Raw genomic sequence first — 13,053 nt, 5'->3', positions numbered from 1 at the left:
TATCAAGAGCGGAAACAATTTTTACTTTTATCTTAGGAGAATGTGAAATGATTATAAATAACTCATTTAAGCATTAGATACTAATTTTAAATATTTTTGTGGTAGCTTGTGAGTAAATACACTTTGTTATAGTGAAGTTTTATTATACATATGCAAACAAAAGCATGAAATTTAGAGTTAGAGGTTTCAGATACATGCTAGTCAAACCTTAGTTCACTTATATGAGGGAAAACTGAGGGCAAAGGTGGTCACATGTTGCCTAAATCACATTCAGATTTCCTTCTCAGGGATGCTCACACAAGAACTTCTGGTGGGCTTACTAAACTTAGATCATGTGCACTCCTGCATGCTAAAGGTTTTAGTTTCCTAGGTTCCCATGCAGCATGGTTGATTAGAATAATGATGTTCAACTGATAAATATTGTGTTTAAAAAAATTAACTATGTTATTTTGAGACATTAAGAAGCATACAGTCACAGAAATTCACTGTAATTCCGTTTATAGAGGAGGTTTCACTATAAGTAGATGGAGGCACCATGGGTCTATATTAAAGATATCAAGCCACTGAACTGCAAAATGACCTTGATGTGAGATGATAGGACTTCTAAGACAAGGAGCATTAGGAGAAGCATTATGGGGAGTATCCAGCATTTAATTAGAATTTTAACCAGAATTTAACTAAGCAAAATAGCTACATGTAGAGTAAAAGGCAATTCATCAAGGAACAAAGCCATCGTGAGAATGTGTATATTGATTACATACATATGTAACATGTATAATATCAATGTATACATATATATCATATATATAATATACATATATAATATTTCCTACATCTTTATATAGTCTTTAAATGCATTTATTTTAATGATAGCAAATTATTGCATCTAGGTCATAGAACATAATTTTCAACCCACACTTCTATACTTGGCTGTGTATGTTTGTGCAGTTTTTTTTTGTTTGTTTTTGTAAATAATGAAACAATGCAGATCCTCACACATAGATTTTCTTCAGTATTTAAAATTATTTTAGTTTGTTAGGGCTGTTGTAACAAAGCACCATGAACTGAGTGAGAACAAGAGAAATTGTCTCATAGTTCTGGAGGCTAGATCTAGGTGTATTGACAAGGCAGTGCTCCCTCTGAAGGCTCTAGGGATGGATCTGTCAGGCCTCTCTTGTGATTTTTGGTAGGTAGGTCTTAGGCTTTGCAGTATAACTCTGATTTTTATGTGATGTTTTTCTTGGGTGTGTTTATCTGTCTCCAAATTTCTCCTTCTTATAAGGACATCAGTCATACTGGATTGTGGATCACCCTACTCCAATATGACCTCATTTAATTATATCTGCAAGAACTCTACTCCCAAACAAGGCTGTATTCTGAGGTACTGGGAGTTAAGACTTTGGCATATGGATTAAGGGGGACACAATTCAGTCCATAACAAATTTAATTTCCTTAGCATCAACTTCCAAAAAAGGAATTTACCCATAAGAACAAAGTTTATCGCTAGACATCACTAAAAGGTTTCTGACAAATATAATTTTCACTGTTACCAACCCTATATCAGAGTGCCTGATTCTTGATATCCTCAAAGACCTTGGTAATTATTTTCAATATCATTAAAATTAATATCATTATTCTTAACTTTGCAAATTTTATAATCATGGTTAGGCATAGTTTTAATAAACTGGTTAATTTTTCATGCTTATTGACTATTGCATTCTAATTTGTGAATTATCTAGTCACATTCTTGACCGTGGGTATCTATTGGGATATTAGTGTCACTTTTTATAGACATGTGAGAGTTCTTTATACATTGAACATATTAATATACATGTATTCAGCAAAAAATTTTTTTATTGTTTTTGTATACAAAAATAGTAAATGAATATAAATTTATCAAACGTTTCTGTTTGTTGTATTCTTTTACCTCTAAGTTTGAGCATATCTTCTTATTCCATAGGCTTAATAAATACACATTTTTTTTTCACTTTTTCTTACTTGAATTTGAATTACTTTAAATTTAATAATACATCTGGAACTTCATGATATATGTATGAGATACAAATGAGTATTAGAAATATTTACCCAATGTTCTAAGTAACATTTTATTTATAATTTTTATTTCATATTGGAATATATTTGATTTCAATGTTGTGTTAGTTTCAGGTGTACAGCAAAGTGATTCAGTTATACATATACATATATCTATTCTTTTTCAAATTCTTTTTCCATTTAGGTTATTACAGAATATCGAGCAGAGATTCCTCTGCTGTAAACCAGGTCCTTGTTGGTTATCTATTTTAAATATAGTAGTGTGTATTTGTGAATCCCAAACTCCCAATTTATCCCTACCCTCACCTTTCCCCTTTGGTAACCGTAAGTTTTCTAAGTCTGTGAGTCTGTTTCTGTTGTGTAAATAAGTTCAGTTGTATCATTTTTTTATTTTCTTCATATAAGAAATATCATATGATATTTGTCTGTTAGTATGATAATCTCCAGGTCCATCCATATTGCTGCAAAAGGTATTATTTCACACTTTTTTATGGCTGAGTGATAGTCCATTGTATATATGTACCACATCTTTATCCATTCATCTGTTGATGGACATTTAGGTTGTTTCCATGTCTTGGCTATTCTAAAAAAATGTTGCAGTGAACATTGGGGTGTATGTATCCTTTTGAACCATGTTTTTCTCTGGATACATGCCCAGGAGTGGGATTGCTGGGTTATGTATTAGCTCTGTTTTCAGTTTTTTAAGGAACCTCCCTTCCGTTCTCCACAGTGGCTGCACCAATCTACATTCCCACCAACAGTGTAGGAGGTTTCCGTTTTCTCCACATGCTCTTCAGCATTTATTGTTTGTAGAGTTTTTGATGATGGCCATGCTGACTGGTGTTAAATGTTATATACCTCATTGTAGTATTGACTTGCATTTCTCTAACAGTTAGCAACGTTGAGAATCTTTTCATGTGCCTGTTGACCATCTGCCTGTCTTCTTTGAAGAAATGTCTGTTTAGGTCCTCTGCCCATTTTTAGATTGGATTTTTCTTTACTTTATTTTTTTTTTTTTTTTTTGATAATGAGCTGCTTGTAACTTTTGGAGATTAATACCTTGTCCCTCTTATTGTTTGCAAATATTTTCTTCCATTCTGTGGGTTGTCTTTTCATTTTGTTTATGGTTTCCTTTCCTGTACAAAAGTGTTTAATTAGGTCCCATTTGTTTATTTTTGCTTTTATTTTCATTACTCTAGGAGACAGATCAAAAAAGATCTTGCTGCAATTTATGTCAAGGAGTGTTCTGCCTATGTTTTCGTCTAAGAGTTTTATGGTATCCAGTCTTACACTTAGGTCTTTAATCCATGTTGAGTTTATTTTCGTGTGTGTGGTTAGAGAATATTCTAATTTCACTTTTTAAAATGTAGCTGTCCAGTTTTCCCACCACCATTTATTGAAGAGACTGTCTTTTCTCCATTGTATAGTCTTGCCTCCTTTGTTGTAGATTAATTGACCATAGTGCATGGTTTAATTTCTGGGCTTTCTATCCTCTTCCATTGAACTGTATTTCTGTTTTTTTGTGCCAGTACCATACTGTTTCGATGACTGTAGTATAGTCTGAAGTCAAGGTGCCTGATTCCTCCAGCTCCATTTTTCTTTTTCAAGATTGCTTTTGCTATTCAGGGCTTTTTGTGTCTCTGTACAAATTTTACGATTTTTCTAGTTCTGTGAAAAGTGCCATTGGTAATTTCACAGAGATTGCATTGAATCTGTAGGTTGCCTTGGGTAGTATAGTCATTTTGACAATATTGATTCTTTCAATCCATGGTCATGGTATATCTTTCCATTTGTTTGTGTCATCTTTGATTTTTTTCATCAGCATCTTACAGTTTTCAGAGTACAGATCTTTTCCTCCTTAGGTAGGTTTATTCGTAGGTATTTTATTCTTTTTAATGTGATGGTGAATGAGGTTGTTTCTTTAACTTCCCTTTCTGATCTTTCATTGTTAGTGTATAAGCAGTGCAACAGATTTCTGTGTATTAATTTTATATCCTGCAACTTTACCAAATTCATTGATTAGCTCTAGTAGTTTCCTGGTGGCATCTTTACGATTATATATGCATAGTATCATGTCATCTGCAAACAGTGACAGTTATATTTCTTTTCCAATTTGGATTCCTTTTATTTCTTTTTCTTCTCTGATTGGCATGGCTAGTACTTCCAAAACTGTGTTGAATAAAGATGGCAAGAGTGTATATCACTGTCTTGTTCCTGATCTTAGAGGAAATGCTTTCAGCCTTTCACCATTGAGTATGATGTTAGCTGTAGGTTTGTCATATATGGGCTTTATTATGTTGAGGTATGTTCCCTCTATATCTAGTTTCTGGAGAGTTTTCATCGTAAATGAGTGCTGAATTTTGTCAAAAGCTTTCTCTGCATCTATTGAGATGATCATATGATTTTTATTCTTTAATTTGTTAATGTGTTTTATCACACTGATTCATTTATGGATATTAAAAAAATCCTTGCATCCCTGGGTTAAATCCAACTTATTCGTATTGTGTGATCCTTTTAATGTATTGTTGCATTTGGTTTACTAGTATTTTGTTGAGGATTTTGGATCGATGTTCATCAGTAATATTGGCCTGTAATTTTCTTTTTTGTGGTACGTTTGTCTGGTTTTGGTATCGGGGATGGTGGCCTCATAGAATGAGTTTGGGAATATTCCTTCCTGTGCAATTCTTTGGAATAGTTTGAGAAGGATAGGCATTACCTCTTCTCTAAATGTCTGAGAGAATTTGCCTGTGAAACCATCTGGTCTGGACTTTTGTTTGTTGTGAGTTTTTTCATCACAGTTTCAATTTCAGTACTTGTGATTGGCATATTCATATTTTCTTTGTCTCCCTGGTTCAGTCTTGGGAGACTGTATCTTTCCAGGAATTTGTCCACTTCTTCTAGGTTGTTCCTTTCATTGGCATATAGTTGCTTGCAGTATTCTCTTATTATCCTTTGTGTCCATTGGAACTTCTCCTTTTTCATTTCTAATTTTTTGGATTTGAGCCCTCTATCTCCGAGTTTTTCTTGTTGAGCCTGACTAAAGGTTTATCAATTTTGTTTATCTTTTCAGAGAACCAGGTTTTAGTTTTATTGATCTTTTCTATTGTTCTTCACTATTTCAGTTTTTTCTGCTCTGATCTTTATGATTTCTTTTGTTCTACTAGCTTTGTATTTTGTTTGTTGTTTTTCTAGTTGCTTTAGGTGTAAGTTTAGGTTATTTGTTTGAGATTTTTCTTGTTTCTTGAGGTGAGCTTGAATTGCTATGGACTTCCCTCTTAGAACTGCTTTTGCTGAGCCCCATAGGTTTTGGATTGTCATGTTTTCATTTTCATTTTTCTCCAGGTATTTTTTAATTTCTTTTTTGATTTCTTCAATGATCCATTAGTTGCTTGGTAGCATATTGTTTAGCCTCCATGTGTTTGTGTTTTTTTCCAGTTTTTTTTGTAGTTGATTTCTAATCTCATTGCATTGTGGTCAGAATAGATGGTTGATATGATTTCAATTTTATTAAATTTACTTAGGCTTGATTTTGTTGCCCAGTATGTGGTAAGGTCTGGAGAATGTTCCATGTGCAGTAGGGAGAATGTGTATGCTGCTGCTTTTGGATGGAATGCTTTATAAATATCAATTAAGTCTATCTGGTCTAATGTGTCATTTAAGGCCTGTGTTTCCTTTTTGACTTTCTCCCTGTATGATCTGTCTGTTGATGAAAGTGGGGTGTTAAAGTCCCCCACTATTAATGTGTTACTGTAGATTTCTCCTTTTATGGCTGTTAGTTTTTTCCTTATATATTGTGGTGCTCCCATGTTGGGTACATATATTTTTACAATTATTATATCTTCTTCTTGGATTGTTGCCTTGATCATTATGAAGTGTCCTTCTTTGTCTTTTGTAACAGTCTTTATTTTAAAGTCTGTTTTGTATGATATGAGTGTTGCTAGTCCAGCTTCCTTTTGATTTCCATTTACATGGAATACCTTATTCCATCCCTTCACTTTCAGTTGGTATATGTCCCTAGATCTGAAGTGGGTCTCTTGTAGACAGCACATATATGCGTCTTATTTTTGTATACATTCAGCCAGTCTTTGTCTTTTGGTTGGAACATTTAATCCATATATGTTTAAGGTAATTATTGATATGTATGTTCTTATTGCCATTTTGTTATAGTTTTGGTTTTGTTTTTGTAGGTCTTTTTCCTTCCCTTTCTCTTTTGTTCCCTTCTGTTGTGTTTTGATGACTAACATTAGTGTTGTGTTTGGATTCCTTTTTATTTTTTGTGTATCTATTGTAGTTTTTCTCTTTGTGGTTACCATGAGGTTTTGATACAGCAGTCTGTATACAAACAAGATTGTTTTAAGTTGCTGGTCCCTTAATTTCAAATGCATTTCCAATGTCCTGCATTTATACTCGCCTCTTCTCACAGTTGCTGGTTTTGACTTCATATTTGTGTGTGGATGACTTCCTACCTTTACTCTTGTTTGCCTTTACTGGTGAGCTTTTCCATTCATTATTTTCTTGTTTCTAGTTGTGGCTTTTTCTTTTGCACCTAGAGAAGTTCCTTTAGCATTTGTTGCAAAGCTGTTCTGGTGGTGAATTCTCTTAGCTTTTTCTTGTCTATAAAGCTTTTGATTTCTCCATCACATCTGAATGAGAGCATTACTTGGTAGAGTATTCTTGGTTGTAGGTTCTTCCCTTTAATCACTTTACATATATTTTGCCATTCCCTTCTGGCCTTTAGAGTTTCTGCTGAAAAATCAGCTGATAACCTTTTGGGAATTCCCTGTATGTTATTTTTGCTTTTCCCTTGTTGCTTTTAATATTTTCTTTGTCTTTAATTTTTGTCAACTTGATTACTGTGTCTCTCGGCATGTTCCTCCTTGGGGTTTTCCTGTCTGGGACTCTCTGCATTTCCTGGAACTTGGATGACTGCTTCGTTTCCCATGATATGGGAGTTTTCAGCTATTAACTCTTCATATATTTTCTCAGATCCTTTCTCTCTGACTTCTCCTTCTAGGACCTCCATACTGAGGATATTGGTGTGTTTAATGTTGTCCCAGAGGTCTCTTAGACTGTCCTCATTTCTTTTCATTCTTTTTCCTTTATTCTGTTCTGCAGTGGTGATCTCCACCATTCTGTCTTCCACTTCACTTATTCATTTTTGTGATTCATGTATTCTGATATTGATTCCTTCTGGTGTAATTTTATTCCAGTTATTGTAGTGTTCATCTCTGTTTGTTCTGTAGATCTTCTTGCTCTTTTTTAAACATTTCTTCTATCTTCTCTGTCTGTTCCTCCATTCTTTTTCCAAGATTTTAGATCATCTTTACTATCATTACTCTGAATTCTTTTTCAGGTAGATTACCTATCTCCCATTCACTTAGTAGCTCTTCTGGGGTTTTATCTTGTTCCTTCATCTGGGACACATTCCTCTGCTGTCTCATTTTGTCTGACTTTCTGTGTTTGCTGTTTCTGTTTCTCAGGAGGCAGGGTTTTAGTTCTTCTTGCTTCTGCTGTCTGTCCCCTGATGGATAATGCTGGTCTAAGGGGCTTATGCCAGCTTTCTGGTGGGAGGGACTGGTTCTTGCCCACTGGTTACTAGAGCTTCATCTTGTCCCTCTGGTGGGCAGGGCCATGTGAAGGGGTGTGTTCATTGGGAAGCTGTGGGCTCAGGAAGACTTTAGGTAGCCTGTCTGCAGGGGACTGGGGCTGTGTTCCCACCCTGTTGGTGGTTTGGCCTGAGGTGTTTCAGCACTGGAGTGTACAGGCCATTGGGTGGGGCCAGGTCTTATGGGAAAATGGTGACCTAGGGGAGGGCTCTTGCCAATGAGTATTCTCTAGAACTACAGCCTCCATTATCTTTTCCCCTGCAGTGAGCCACAGCCTCCCCCTGCCTCTGCAGGAGACCCTCCAATACCAGCAAGTAGGTCTGGCCCAGGCTCTTATGAGGTCATTGCTTTTTCCCCTGCGTCTGGGTGTGCACAAGACCTTGTGTGCAACATCCAAGAGTGGAGTTTCTGTTTCTCCCATTCCTGTGGAATTCCTGTGATCAGAACCTCACTGACCTTCAAAGCCAGATGCCCTGGGGACTCCTCCTGATGCAAGACTCTAATGATGGGGTGCCTGATGTGGGGATCAGAACTTTCACTCCTTTTGGATAACTTCTGTCATATAATTGTTTTCCATTTTGTGGGTCACCCACCTGGCAGGTATGTGATTTGATTTTATCATGATTGTGCTGCTTCTAGTGTCTCATTTGGCTTCTTCTTTGTCTTATTGGTAGTTTCCAGTGTTTTTTTGTCAATGGTTGTTCAGCAGTCAGTTGTGATTTTGGTGTTTTGGTGAGGGGGGTGAGCTCAAGTCCTTATACTCTGCCATCTTGTCTCTGCCCCCATAAGCATCATTTATTAACTAATGTTTCTCATTTTCTTTGATAATAATATGTCCTTTCTTATTCACTAAGTTCTTAAGTATAAGGGTATATTACTTTGGAGTATACTTAAGTATGTATACTTATGTTTCACTGATCTTCTGTTATTTTGCCCCAACCATATTTCAGCTATTATAGACTTTTAATATTTGTGTAATCTGCCCTCATTAATCTCCTTTAAAACAATCTTACGTGTTTTTACTTGTTTGTTGACCTAGTTATACTTAAAATTAGAATAATTTCAAGTTACAACTTGCCATTAGGATTTTAACTGTTAAATCTATAAATCTGTTAGAAAGTAATTCATCCTCCCTATACAGAAAGATGAAATAATAGTTTTCTTTATATGGATTTTTAAATACTTCAATAAAGTTGTATAGCTTATGTAAGGTTGTACATTCACTGCTTAGCAAACATTTATTAGTCATCTCCTGTGTTTCAGGAATATAATGGAAGTTGACAAAAAGCTTAAATAAAGTATCATTGAGGCACTTTTTTAGAATGATTTCAGATAAGGAAATTGGGAAATTTTGAGGGTTAGCCAAGAGGAATACACAGTGTGCAGTGCAGCGCTCATGTATAAATACCATGAATCCCTGAAAAGTGACAAGATTCCAGGAGAGGGCGTTATGCTTCAACTGAGTTTTGGAGGCTGACAGGCAGTTAGCTGGATGAAGAAAGCAATAACTTCTTTTAGAAGGAGGAAACTGAAAATGCAAAGGTACACATTTAAAAGACATGTCATGGAAACTGAATGGCAAGAATTTCATTGTGGCCAAAGTGTAGGATGTGAATGAGGACTGGTGAGCCATGAATTTCTAGTATATATAGATCTAATTTTCTCAAACGGGCATTGGGTGACGTTGGTGGGTTTTAAAAAGGGAAGTGACATCATATTTGTATTTCAGAAAGGTTTCAAATGGGGACAAGAAAGGAGTCAAAGTGAACAACAAAGGTTCATTGATAATAAATAAAAATATGTATTCAGTGAAAGAATGAATGAACATTGAATGAATCAATGAATGAAAAGTTAATGTATTACCACATTTAGCAGCTGAAAAATAACAACTTTGGTAAGATTACCTTTATATAGTCAAGTGGTTGCTATACAAGCCGGTTAGAATGGAAGACTGTGTAACAGTACTGGATATTTGAAATGAGATCTAATGTCATTGTATTCCAAACTAGTTATTGCTAGTTAGTAGGAAATAACTTAATGTTGTTACTTGATGTGTTGGTTATATATTCACTTTGCCACCTATTTTATTATCCTAATAGTTTTCCAGGTGGTTTGGTTTGGCTTGTTTTCAGGGTATAATACTGTAATTCCTGAAAAATAATAACTCTGTATTTTACCTTTCAACATTGGTGTTAAAGTTTATTTCTGTTTTAATATATTGGTCAGAATTTCTGGAATTAAGTTAAAATATGGTAGTGAACATTTTTGTTTTGGTTTTAATAATAGGGATGCCCTAATAATTTACACTTGAGTTGATTCTGAAAGATATTTTTAGCATATTAAAATTAAGACTCATTCCAATCCTATTTTAAATAGGTTAAAAATTATTTGGAAGATTTTGAAATTTTATCTAATAACTTGTGTGTTCCTGTTGAAATGCAGATATGTATTTTATGACCAGTTAATATGTCATGTTAAATTCGTCAGTGATTTTAAATCATGCTTATGAAAAAATCTTCATGGCTATGATATATTATTCCTCTGATACTGTGCTGAATTTTATTTTCTGTATTTTGTGAAGTATTTAAAAGTACTTATGGCCATAAATAAGATTTGCTTTATTACTCTATATTGTGCCTTACCCTGTTTTATATTCAAAGATAGAACCCTGGGATATTGTAAAATCTTAAATATTGCACAAAAATATTTAGTTATGTTAACTGGTTCATACTTAATGAGTCAAGAAAATAAATATATTTCAGATTTTTATCAATAAAGGTCATCATTGAGTTACATGACCTCAGGGAAATCTTTCTGTCTCTGGGGCTCCTCTATAAAAATAAGGGGATTGGACTACATGAACTCTAAGGCCTTGCCAGCTCTAGCTTTCTGCAAACTTGGAGAAATCCCTCCAGCTTTATGCTAAAAAGCAATAATACTCTGTAAGGTAGAAATGGACCATGCTATGATGACCCTTACAGATTTAGACTTGAGTTTCAAAAAAAAAAGCAGTAGTCCATTGTTCATCTACTTGGGCCCATGAGCAGTTGAAAGTGATAAATGTTGACCTTGTGATTTATCTTAAGTTGCACTGGAGAACTGTGGATCAGCCACCCCTCACTGTTTTGTTCAATTCACGTGAAACATTGGATCTAAAGGGCAGCAGGTGGGGGATCAGAAGCCCTGGATTTTTGTCCCACTCTGTCATTTACTAGTTTTGGGATCCTAAGTCATTTAATCCCTTCAGGCAAGTTTTCTTATTTGCAAGATGAAATGTACTTAATTAGTTAATCTTTTAGTTCTGAAGTTCTATGAGAAGCCATAAATAATCCCTCAATAAAACATCTTTAGTTTATATAGTCACCTGGGGTTTACTTTCATATATATTGATCTTAACTGATCCTCTCCACAACGTTTGGAGGCAAAAAGCAAAGTATTAGTGACTTATTTCAGAGTTAGGTCTAGCCTCCAGACTCCAGAGAATTTGGTAGTTTGCCCAGTGTGCTTAGTAAGTGGCAGAGCCCCAACTGGAGCCTAGGCATTCTGATACTTAAACTGTTCTTTTCTTTTTACGACACATTGTCTTTCGTTAAGTCCTGTAATCACTCTTTTATACTTTTCAAGCATTCTGGCACATTTTCCGGCTCTTTAAATTGTGAGGACAAACTATCCTTCTTCCCTTGGGGTTCATTTATGCTTTTAAACTATATAGCACTAACACTTCGTTCATGTATATGTTTAAATGATTTCTTGAAAAGTACTCCATCTAACATTTATTCCTTCTTTTCCTGATTCTCTTTCAGATAGCAGTTCTGTGGATGAAAAGGTTTTAAATCATACTTTTTCTTCCCTCCTGAGGGATCTTGTCTTTTGTACATGTTTGTTTGTGACATATTAGACCTGTTTTGGTTCTTCTGTTTTAGTTGTGAACTGTGCATGTTATCCCAGCTTTCCATTCTTTGGTTGTCCTTTAAGTGTGCCCCAATCTGTTGCATTTATGAAGAGGTTACCCCTTGCCAGCTTCGCTTACTTTAGCTTACACTTGCCAACCTAGGGGTCTGCTACGGTCAAACTCAGCATCTGTTTTTAAGTCTGGCGAATCATGGTCTCTCTGACTGATTCATGATCTTCACTGCACATACCAAGTTTTAAGGGCAAATAGTATTTGGAATATGATATTTTCCTCGACTCTGCCAGTGCTTTTGTCTGAATGCTGACAGCTAATTTCAAAACCTCCACTCACAAAAACACAGTAGCTTTGACTTGAAGCTGACCCTGCTTAGCATCTGTCATACTAGGTGTTACGTGTCTAGTGCAGTTGACGCGTGTTCCAAATTCATGTATACACAGCTATAGGATGCTAAAAGCCTCTCTCTTTTGTTTTGTTTTGTTTTTCTCCATTTTCGTTTAAGGCTCGAATAGTAAGTGGCAGTGATTTGGATGCTTCCCAGTTCTCTGCACTTCAGGCGTTTGGTGGGTAAGTACATTCATAACCTTTCTAATTCATTCCATTCATCAGTGGTTCTCAACATATGTATTTTGAACGCAGAATGTTGCATGATGGCATAATTAGCTTGCCTTGCTGTTGCTTTCTTTTCACAGTAAAATAGCTTTTATAGTGTTTTAAAAAAAGTAATGTATAGATTTGTGTATATTTATGTTTAATTATATATACGTGTATCTATGTGTAAAGAACAAAGTTGAAATCACCTAGCCAGAATAAACATTAACATGATCATTCCATACACAAAACATAACCGTATAATTTTACATTACTGAGTTCATGTTAATAAAATAGTGTTTTGATCTGCTTGCTTGCACTTTATGATATGTGCATGAACATTTTTTTTATGTCAGTAAGTGAGTAAATGTAATCTTCACCATTATTTTTTATAGTTCCATTTAATGAGTGTATAAAGTACTTAAAATGTAATCACAAAATAATGTCTTAATTATATTTTCTATGTAAGATACTCAAACAGCAAGGGATTTCCTTTAATGCCCCTAATGATACATTGGTATCAGTTTGGCATGTGTGTTGTTAGGCCTTTTTCTGTGTGCTTGTAAACATATATGTTCTATAAGTTCATATAGAATAATAGTTTTGTTGGTCTCTGTGCGTTGAACATAAATTAGGCCATTCTATATGTAAATAAAGAAGCACTAATTTAGTGCTGACATAATAGCAGATATCATTACAATTGTTTCATATATAGTGACTCATTTGTTCCTTACAATAGCCCTGTGAGGTAAGTACTATTTTGACTTCCACTTTACGCGAGGAAACTGATGTATAACGTAGTTAAAAACAAAGAAATAAAGAAAAGCAACCAAAACCAAACCTTTCTCTTCATACACCTAGTAAGTAGCAAAGTCAGTATTCAAAATTAGTCTA

The 13,053-nt window shown here is 34.9% G+C and overlaps 1 protein-coding gene across 2 annotated transcripts in view; it reads left to right on the top strand.

Moving 5' to 3' along the window:
- UNC13C (unc-13 homolog C) overlaps window positions 1–13,053 on the top strand; it is a 586,631-nt gene that overhangs the window by 131,244 nt on the left and 442,334 nt on the right. For both annotated transcript variants that reach the window (XM_032622977.1, XM_032622978.1), the window contains 2 exons: window positions 11,462–11,484; window positions 12,071–12,135. In XM_032622977.1, coding sequence (XP_032478868.1) covers window positions 11,462–11,484; window positions 12,071–12,135 — 88 coding nt within the window. The remainder of the gene's footprint in view (window positions 1–11,461; window positions 11,485–12,070; window positions 12,136–13,053) is intronic.

This window comes from Phocoena sinus, chromosome 2, assembly GCF_008692025.1.
Source record: "Phocoena sinus isolate mPhoSin1 chromosome 2, mPhoSin1.pri, whole genome shotgun sequence".
In the NCBI taxonomy this organism is placed as follows: Eukaryota; Metazoa; Chordata; class Mammalia; order Artiodactyla; family Phocoenidae; genus Phocoena; species Phocoena sinus.
The sequence above is the reverse complement of the archived record's forward strand: the minus strand, read 5'-3'. Positions and strand labels throughout refer to the sequence as shown.